The following is a 9,339-nucleotide window of genomic DNA, read 5'->3' as shown; positions in this document are numbered from 1 at the left end:
CCCATGGTGACTGAGTGTCTCTGTTTCCCTCTCAGATGGGCTTCACAGCAGGAGACTCAGTGGAACCTGAGGATGAATCCAGACGAGAACAGAGCAGTCTGTCCATCACCCAGCGGTGTTTCTATGAGGAGTGACCGATCCAAAGATATTCTTGTGGGCTTCAGTAATTATCCTGGATTCCCAGACCAAAGGTAAGTCGTCTGTTACAAGGATGTGTGAGACACTATAAACTGCCCATGCATAAAACAATTCAGAGTGTAGGGGTAAAATGTTAGTAGGTAAATCCCAGACCAAAAGTAAGTCCTTTGTTATAATTAGAGGTGTTTTTTGTAATATCTTAAAGTCACAGTGAGTGGCATCATGAACAGTTAAATGGAGTCACTGGTAACCTCACAGCAGGAGGTCTAATTATGGCAGAAACTATTTTTGACCATCATTTGTTCATAATTTTATGTTGGCAGTTATGAGAGATTTTTTTAGTTTAGTTTTTTTACCAGTCAAGTCTTTAAGTGTGCAATGTTCCCAAAATGATTAAATGTTTTATAACCATAAGAAGGCCAAGTGTCTCCTTATGGGTCCAGGATGGCGGAACAGTCCTCCAGGTTCCAATCATTGGATCCTGGAGGACGACGTGTCAACTAATCCACTCAACTTTGACCCTTGACCTTTGAAGCTGTAGTATGTAACTTTTATAAAAAATTTTTTACATATTTGTTAAAACTGTCACTATGCTATGCTATGGATATCTTTTGGTCTTGTCCTAAACTAATTGTGTTCTGGGAGGAGCTTTTTGAAGCCCTCAAGGTAATTTTCAGGAGAGATGTTCCATAAAACCCCCCCTTGTGGCAGTTTTGGGAGAAATACCCGATGGAATAGACAGAAAGGGTGGTCAATATCTTCTAAATATCTTGCTTACGGCAGCTTTGAAATGCGTTACCATCAGGTGGCTGAAGCCAGGGCCTCCTACATATAACACATGGATACAAAAAGTTTGGGACATTTATTTGATGGAAGAAATCACATATTCCCTAAGGCTTCCAAAAGCAGTCTTTAATATAAGGTGGAGCCCTGTCATACCATTATTAATTCAGTGACACATTAACAGGATTACCTTTCTGCAGTCACTGTGTACTTTTGGGTCGGTTTAAAATATCATTGTGGTTAGGAAGGTGTGGACCATCTTACCTCAGAGGGGATCTAATCGTGTGTTTTGTGTTTACTTTATTTTGCTGTTACCTGTCTTTTCATTTCACTCTGTTGTTGTGTTTTCATTATTACACTTGTTAGAACATCTGTTGTCTCATCTTTTGTCAAGTTACAATGCTGAAGATGTGTCAGTAAGAGACGGAAGAATGTAACTGTGGGAATGTGTTTTTGGTAAAAATAAATAAAAAAATAAAGTTAAAAAAAACTGTCACTATGTTGTGACGGCCTGAGACTGATAGTCTGTGTAAAGATCTCCTCTGCCTTCTCCCAGCTCCATCTAGAAACACCCAATCAGAGACAGGAGGCGGGTCTTAGAGCTGTCAGTCACCATTTATGTGGTGCTGCTCATCCCCCTCCTCCACTCCTTTATTTATCCTCTGCTATGCTGCAGATTCTTCCTGATATTAGAACCTGTCATGAATGCTAATGCTAGTTAGCATGGCCAATGATGCAGGCGGCTCAACGGTTGTCTTTACATGAGGATGATTGACAGCGCTGAGTCTCATTCCCAAAACCATAAATATTGACCATATCTCCAATTATTATGATTTTACTGATTGTGTTGGACCTTCATGAACATCTTCATCATTTCACCCGTATTTAGTGAACAGTTTCATTGATGAAGAAATGTCTTCACAGAGGGAGGAAGAGGAGCAGCGTTGGTGAGGAGGAGCAGCCGTCCTGCTGTGCTTTGTGTCAGAAGGTTCTGATGGATCCGGTCTCTACCAGCTGTGGACACTGGTTCTGCAGACGGTGCATCAGGTCCTACTGGGACCAGTCTGCTCCATCTGGACCCTCCTCCTGTCCCCAGTGTGGGAAACGACCCAGAACAGGAGCTGGACTGCTGACAGCCAATCAGAGCAGCTGTGCTCCAGGTGAGACTGAACACCTCCAATCAGAGCTTCTTCTGTTGTCTGTTGAACCAATTCAACGTCTTTAGATGGGATTTGGAAATTCAAGGTGTTAAACGTCTTTCTGTGATCAATTATTTCAGCTAAATCTGTTTCCAGCTGTAAATGGATCGAATGTGTTCAACCAAACAACCTGCTGGGTTTGATTTAAAATGGATCTGTTTCAGTTGTTTATGCTTTAAAACTGAACATCACCTTTAGACTGGAGGTTATTCTGATTAATGAAAACAAAAAATGGAAAAAAAACAACCTGCTGCTTTTACAGAAAGAGGGAAAAACCCTGATTTATTCTGACAATAAATTACAGATTATATAATTATATATTCTGCCTGTTTAGCTGCTGTTCATGGATGAAGGTCAGATAGAAACATCAAAATGAGGACATGATGCAGAAGAGTTGATGTTGCTTAAAGCTGCTACATTTAATGACTGTGTTTCTGTCAGCATTTATCTGATCTACTTTGTGCATCAGATCCTGACAGTGAACAGACAAAGGCCACAAAACAGGAATCTGCTGTCTGATGATAGAACAATGTTCTGGTTCTGTGTATGGATTTAATTGTTTAGCATGACATCCTGTGAAATCAGAGACCTTATAATGATAACGCCTCCTAATGTTCCAGGTGGTTTTGTTCCAATCCAATTACAATAAATCATGTTTTTTACTTTGGTTGTCTTTTCTTCTATGTTTCAGCAGATGTTGTTCTGCAGGAGGTTCTAGAGGAACATAAGATCAGTCTAAGGAGGAGATGTGAATGTGTGACTGAAGGAAGTGATGAAACAGGAAGTAGAACCCTCCTCAACAGGATCTACACTGATCTCTACATCACAGAGGGTCAGAGTGAAGAGTTTAACACCCAACATGAGGTGAAGCAGCTGGAGAGAGCTTCCCAGATCCAGAACCTCCATGACTCTCCAATCAGGTGCCAGGACATCTTTAAATCCTTCCCTGACCAACATGGAGCCATCAGAGTGGTTCTGACCAATGGCGTCGCTGGTGTTGGAAAAACCTTCTCAGTGCAGAAGTTCACTCTGGACTGGGCCGAGGGCTTGGAGAACCAGGATGTCAGTGTGGTGGTTCTGCTGTCGTTCAGGGAGCTGAACCTGATCAGAGATCAGCAGCACAGTCTTCTCTCGCTGCTCCATGTTTTCCATCCAACACTCCAGAAGCTCCCAGCAGAGCAGCTGGCTGTCTGCAAACTGCTCTTCATCTTTGATGGCCTGGATGAAAGCAGACTTTCACTGGACTTCAGCAGCAGGCAGCTGGTTTCTGACGTCACACAGACGTCATCAGTCAACGTTCTGCTGACAAACCTCATCAAGGGGAACCTGCTTCCCTCGGCTCTCATCTGGATAACTACCAGACCTGCAGCGGCCAATCAGATCCCTCCTTCATGTGTTTCCAGGGCAACAGAAGTACGAGGCTTCACCGACGCCCAGAAGGAGGAGTACTTCAGGAGGAGGTTCAGTGATGAAGAGCTGTCCAGCAGAATCATCTCCCACATCCAGACCTGCAGGAGCCTCCACATCATGTGTGGAATCCCAGTCTTCTGCTGGATCACTGCTACGGTTCTGGAGAACATGTTGACCTCAGAGCAGAGAGGAGAGCTGCCCAAGACCATGACTGACATGTACTCACACTTCCTGCTGGTCCAGACAAAGAGGAAGAAGAACAAGTACCATGGAGGACATGAGACAAGTTCACAGGAGCTGATGGAGGCAGACAGGGAAGTTCTTCTGAAGCTGGGGAAACTGGCGTTTGAACATCTGGAGAAGGGAAACATCATGTTCTACCAAGAAGACCTGGAGCAGTGTGGTCTGGATGTCACAGAGGCCTCAGTGTACTCAGGAGTTTGTACAGAGATCTTCAAAAGAGAGAATCTGATCTTCCAGAAACCAGTTTACTGCTTTGTTCATCTGACCATCCAGGAGTTTCTGGCTGCAGTCTACATGCTCCACTGTTTCACCACCAGGAACTCAGAGGTGATGAAGAAGTTCCTGGGAAAAACATACAATGAAACATCTCTGGATGAGTGGATGGAGAAAGTCATGATGAAATCCCTCAGGAGTAAAAATGGCCACCTGGACCTGTTTGTCCGCTTCCTTCATGGCCTCATTCTGGAGTCCAACCAGAGACTGCTAGGAGGCCTGCTGGGTCAGACAGAGAACAGTCCAGAAACCATCCAGAGAATCATAGATAATCTGAAGAAAGGAAGAAACCTTTCATCCCCTGATAAACACATCAACATTTTGCACTGTCTGGTGGAGATGAACGATCTCTCAGCTTTTCAGGGGATCCAACAGTTCCTGAAATCAGAGAACAGATCAGAGAAGCTCACAGTGATCCAGTGTTCAGCTCTGGCCTTCATGCTGCAGATGTCAGAGGAAGTTCTGGATGAGTTGGACCTGGAAAAGTACAAAACATCAGAGAAGGGACGCCTGAGACTGATTCCAGCTGTGAGGAACTGCAGAAAGGCTCGGTGAGTCCAGGACCATTTCTCAATACTCAAGTACGTTTTTGTGTTCTTGGCAAGTACAAATCTAAAGAAGAGTTGAAAGTCTTTTCTTGCCGAGTTCACAAGGCCAGAGTTCCTGTCACACAACTGGATGATTATTTTACAATAACTACTAAACACTGATTAACACATTTGTTTCCTTTATTATCATAATCAAGTTTACTTTTGTAAAATACCAGCATAGAAAGAGACAAATACTGTTTTATAGGAATGTCTTAATAACAGTAAAACAAGCAGATAATAAACCAATAACTCCAGGAAATTGATACTAAGACTATCTAATCGAGAGCAAATATTACCATAATCTAATTGATTTCTAAGATGAGAAGATGGTGAAGAGGAAAATGACAGGACAGAGGGATGGAGAGAATCTCTGGGAGCTTTTAGGAAGCTGGAAGTAAACCTGGAGCTGTAGTCTGTTCACCTGAAGAGCTGCCTGAATAAAACAGTTTACTATGAGGTCTCGCTTAAAAACAAATTTAAATGAGTTTTTGTAGCAATTAATGGTGGTAAAAGTGCAATACATTTCTGTACCCACCTTCTCCATGTACCGCTGCTGGTGGCGCATTGCATTGTGGGATATCTTGCTGGCTCAAGTCTGCAGAAGGATGCATCGATGCGTCCTCGATAAAATGGGCGGAGCAAGAACACATCTGGGTACTTTGAGCGACCTGTCGCGATAAACTATAAATCAGTTAACGGAACAATAAATGAAAGTCATTGACCTCATTTTAATTTAACACAATCCTTACCCCCACCTCATGAACCGTCCCTCACCTCTTGGAGGGGATGATTTCATGGCAGGAAAGAGCCGATGAGGATTTCAGGAGAAACTTCTAATTCTTCTTTGTCAGTTAGTCATGGCTGCAGTTTGAACAAGGGAACAAACTACATGACAGTCCTTTAAGACAATTAGTTAGACATGATCAGAACCAGAACCTGAGTTTAACCTTGAGTTTAATCCTGAACTGCAGAGATTCTGTTTCTCGTCAAACTCGGTAAATTCATCAAATGATGACATCACTGTTTTATTTTAATCTGTTTATTTGATTTAATTGGAACTGACTTTATTTCTTCTCTCATCACAGACTTGGTGGCTGTAAACTCTCAGAGGCTGGATGTGAAGTTGTGGCTTCAGCTCTGAAGTCCAACCCTCATCTGACTGAACTGGAAATAAGTGAGATAAACATAAATAAATGTGGAACCCTTGGAGACTCTGGACTGAAGAACATCTGTGAGATTCTGGAGAATCCAGTCTGCAAAGTGAAGAGTTTGAGGTTTGTTTTCTCTTCTTGTACCATAAAATCAGTCACTAAAATTTTAATACTTTTTAGCTAATAAAATTATTCTGTTTTTCAAAAACAACTTATCAAGATATCAGAATATAATTTCTAAAACTTATTTATCCTGTACATGAATTACTTTTTATTTCAGACTTTCAGATTATTGAACTTTGTTTCTCAGTTTTTCTCACTTTGACACCTTGGACTTTGATTTTCAAATTAAATAAAAACTTTACTTTCATCTGAAGATAAACTGAGTACCGTTCTGGTCAGACCCAGTCAGATTCCTGTAGCTCAGGTTCTGATCCGTCTGTAGTGGATCCAGATGTTCTGACCTGAAGCTCCTCCAGGTTCTGGATGGGTTCTGCTGGACAATCCTATCAGATGTCCCTGTTGCACATCTTCCCACCACAGTTTTTCCTTCCATTCAACTTTCTATGAATAATAATTTCTGAGACATGGAGGATATTTAGTTCCTTTGTTCTCAGGCCCAGCAGCCAAACATGTTAAGTTTCACTCAGTCATCAGTCTGTCCACATGGTTGGATCCCAATAATCTGATCAGTTTCTGATGAATTTTCATTAAATGTTTAGATTACAATGGCTGCTGTTGGTTTAGCTTTCAGGTCAGAGGAACATTTCACACTTTCAGCTCTAAATGTTGGGGCTTGACTGGATTTTTCTGGGTTCCTCATTGGACAGACTGCAGTCTGGTTTTGGGTCAGACCAGAGTCCAGACTTTGTAGATTTTCTGTCATCAGACGTTCAGAGTCTGGAAACAGCAGCAGTGATGGCGGCTCAGCCTGCAGCGAATAGAAGCAGCAGGAAGTCAGAGGAACGTCCAGAGAGGAAACTGACTGAGGGACGGATTCAGAGGGAAGTAGATGGAAAAGCTTTGATGCAGATCTGGGAGGTGGATGCAGAACATAAATAATTCACAGTGTCTGAATAATAAACTGAAATAATATCACACTTACTAAACTGACTACAATAATGAAGGTTACACAAACATTCCCTTCTAAATCAACACGACATGAAAACCCACGTTGTGTAGCTCTTCAGTGCGCACGTGAACAAACAGGCTATTAATTAACGGTAAACCTTAAATATTCAGGTAAATGAACAATATCTAGTGATGGGTCCGGCAACACTGATGCGTTGGCGCATGAAGCCCACAGACCAAAACCCGTGTCGGTGCGCGTATTGGTTTCAGTAAGTCGTGACCGATACAGGAACTGTTTCGAAATGACATTAACGCGCCAAACTGTGTTTATAAGGAAGCGAATCTGTCAAAAGCATTTGCCAAACGAATTCTTGATGTTTTACGGTACAGAGTCAACTATGGAGCAGCTTCAAAGGAAAGGTTTCCGCAGTGTTGGACCTTTTTGATCTTATATTGGAAAATAAATTTGTTTTCATTTTTGTTGTTTGGACCAGAGAAACTGACCAGAGATCAGTCCTGATGGTTAAGAGCTGCTGTCATGGAGAAGAGGCTGCAGGCAGGAAACAGGAAAACACAAAATAAAAGTCAAGGCTGCATCTGCAGCTCCATCTAGAAATTCACTGATTGTTGTTTTGTTTTTAGAAAAAGGAAAAATTCCTGACTAGAATGTTTATAATGTTTAATTTCAGCTCCTGGAATCTGACAGTTTAATCAATAATCACTGATTGATGCTTCATATTTCCTCCTGATTGTTAGTTTGTGTGAAACTTGACTGATTTGCTGCAGAAGCTGAGTTTGTAGTGATGGAGCTGCTGGTGGAGCTGACAGAGTTTAAGAGCTGAAGTCAGCAGGTCTTTATTGAAGCAGCAGCTTGTTGGCATTAATAGTCATGAGACTCTTTAACTGGTTCTGTTGGACTGGTTAACCTGCATCCTGTTGGCTTCAGCTCATCTTTTATTCTTTATTCAGGTTGAGGGACTGCAGGTTGTCAGAGATCAGCTGTTCTTCTCTGGCCTCAGCTCTGACCTTTAACCCCTCACATCTGACTGAACTGGACCTGAGCTTCAACGAAGACCTGAAAGATTCTGGAGTGAAGGAGCTCTGTGGTTTCCTCCAGAATCCAGAATGTAAACTACAACGATTACAGTAAGTTACCATGTTTTAGTTTATTGCTGATGTTTGTGATGTGAAAGTTTTATTGCCACTAAACTGCAGACGTCTGGCTGATATTCTACTGATCCACTCTGAGGATCTTCATGGTAAAGACTTTTATTCCTCTGCTTTGGTCACATTAAAGCTTCTTTTAATAGGACAAATTGCTGCTAAAGAGGAACATGGAAGGAAATAAAATACTGATTAGTCATTTAATGTTTTTAATCTCTTTAAAATGTCATGATCCTGTTTCCCTGTGAGTCTCTGCGTCTCCCCGTTGATTGTCTCCAGGTGTGTCTCGTTCCCTTGATTACCCCGTGTGTATTTATGTCCACCTGTTGTCTTTTGTCGGGTCCTAGTCTAAATGTCTGTTAGTTCGTCTGCCGGCACAGTTGAACTGTCCAGTCCTGTATCGGCGTTTGCTCGTATTGGTCGGTCTTTGTTGAAATTCAGTTGCTACCGGTCCTGAGTCTCCGTCCCGCTCTGCCCTGCTGCCTGTATTGGACTGTCCGAGCATCATTATTATTAAACATATCATCATCTTCACTGGGTTTCAGCGTCTCTCCTCACCTCCTACCACCACTACTCATGATATAAAATAGGGATTCACTGATAATATGAGGTCAGAACCAGACGGCATTCGGACCCCCAGTGTGTAGAAATCCCCTCATTGTCAGGATTCTGGGCTGGTTTGGCTTATTATAATAATAGTTTTATTATTGTTAATGTGTGTTTGCCTCAGTTATTTTCATTTTGATGAGATCAGCCTTGTTTCTGTTTGACTTTAGTTCAGTTCATTCTCAGTTATTCCAGATTATTTATTCATTCTAGTTCCTGAATGTTTCAGTTGGATTCATTTTCTCTGGTAGTTTACTCTCCCTTGTCTCCTTGTTCTCTCTCTCTGATTCTTTCTCTCCCTGTAAATCATCTGGGTCTGTTGTTCCATCTTTCTCTCTCTCAGTATTTATCCTCCTCTCCTCTCTCTCCTTCCTGGTTCTTCCTGTTTTAACCAGTTTTTCTCCATCTGCCTGGTTCCTTTGTCCTCCTGCTCATTTCTCTAAGTTCTTGTTTTACTTTCATTTTTCATTTAATAATCAACCATCTATTCATCACCTCAGCTGTTCTGCAATGAGTCCACTCACCACCATCATGACCCTCATGTGGAGCAGGTCAAAGGTCATTCAACCCAGTCTAGAAAAGTGAATATCAGCTTCTGGAATCTGACAGGAACAAATCTATAATCAATGATTGATGCTTCAACACTAAAATCCTCCAACTCATCATGACCCAGTACCAGGTTCTGGTTCTGGTTCTGGTTCAGCTCCTACA

General features: G+C 42.0%; 1 protein-coding gene and 1 long non-coding RNA gene across 5 annotated transcripts in view; one reads left to right on the top strand and one right to left on the bottom strand.

Moving 5' to 3' along the window:
* LOC106957985 (NACHT, LRR and PYD domains-containing protein 12-like) overlaps positions 1-9,339 on the top strand; it is a 33,269-nt gene that overhangs the window by 14,246 nt on the left and 9,684 nt on the right. For 2 of the 4 annotated variants that reach the window (XM_015049615.1, XM_015049617.1), the window contains exons 2-6: positions 36-191; positions 1,846-2,081; positions 2,812-4,597; positions 5,722-5,910; positions 7,828-8,004. In XM_015049615.1, the coding sequence (XP_014905101.1) occupies positions 73-191; positions 1,846-2,081; positions 2,812-4,597; positions 5,722-5,910; positions 7,828-8,004 (2,507 nt within the window). In that variant the 5' untranslated portion in view covers positions 36-72. The remainder of the gene's footprint in view (positions 1-35; positions 192-1,845; positions 2,082-2,811; positions 4,598-5,721; positions 5,911-7,827; positions 8,005-9,339) is intronic. The other 2 variants (XM_015049616.1, XM_015049618.1) reach the window with 2 other exon arrangements.
* Positions 8,492-9,325, bottom strand: LOC106957987 (uncharacterized). The gene is made up of 2 exons (XR_001427072.1): positions 9,165-9,325; positions 8,492-8,676 (listed from the first exon to the last, which is right to left on the bottom strand). It is a non-coding gene; the product is annotated as an uncharacterized LOC106957987 (long non-coding RNA).

Source organism: Poecilia latipinna, unplaced genomic scaffold, assembly GCF_001443285.1.
Source record: "Poecilia latipinna isolate Pla-1442-1.1 unplaced genomic scaffold, P_latipinna-1.0 Scaffold953, whole genome shotgun sequence".
In the NCBI taxonomy this organism is placed as follows: domain Eukaryota; kingdom Metazoa; phylum Chordata; class Actinopteri; order Cyprinodontiformes; family Poeciliidae; genus Poecilia; species Poecilia latipinna.
This window is presented reverse-complemented; position numbering and strand designations above follow the sequence as displayed.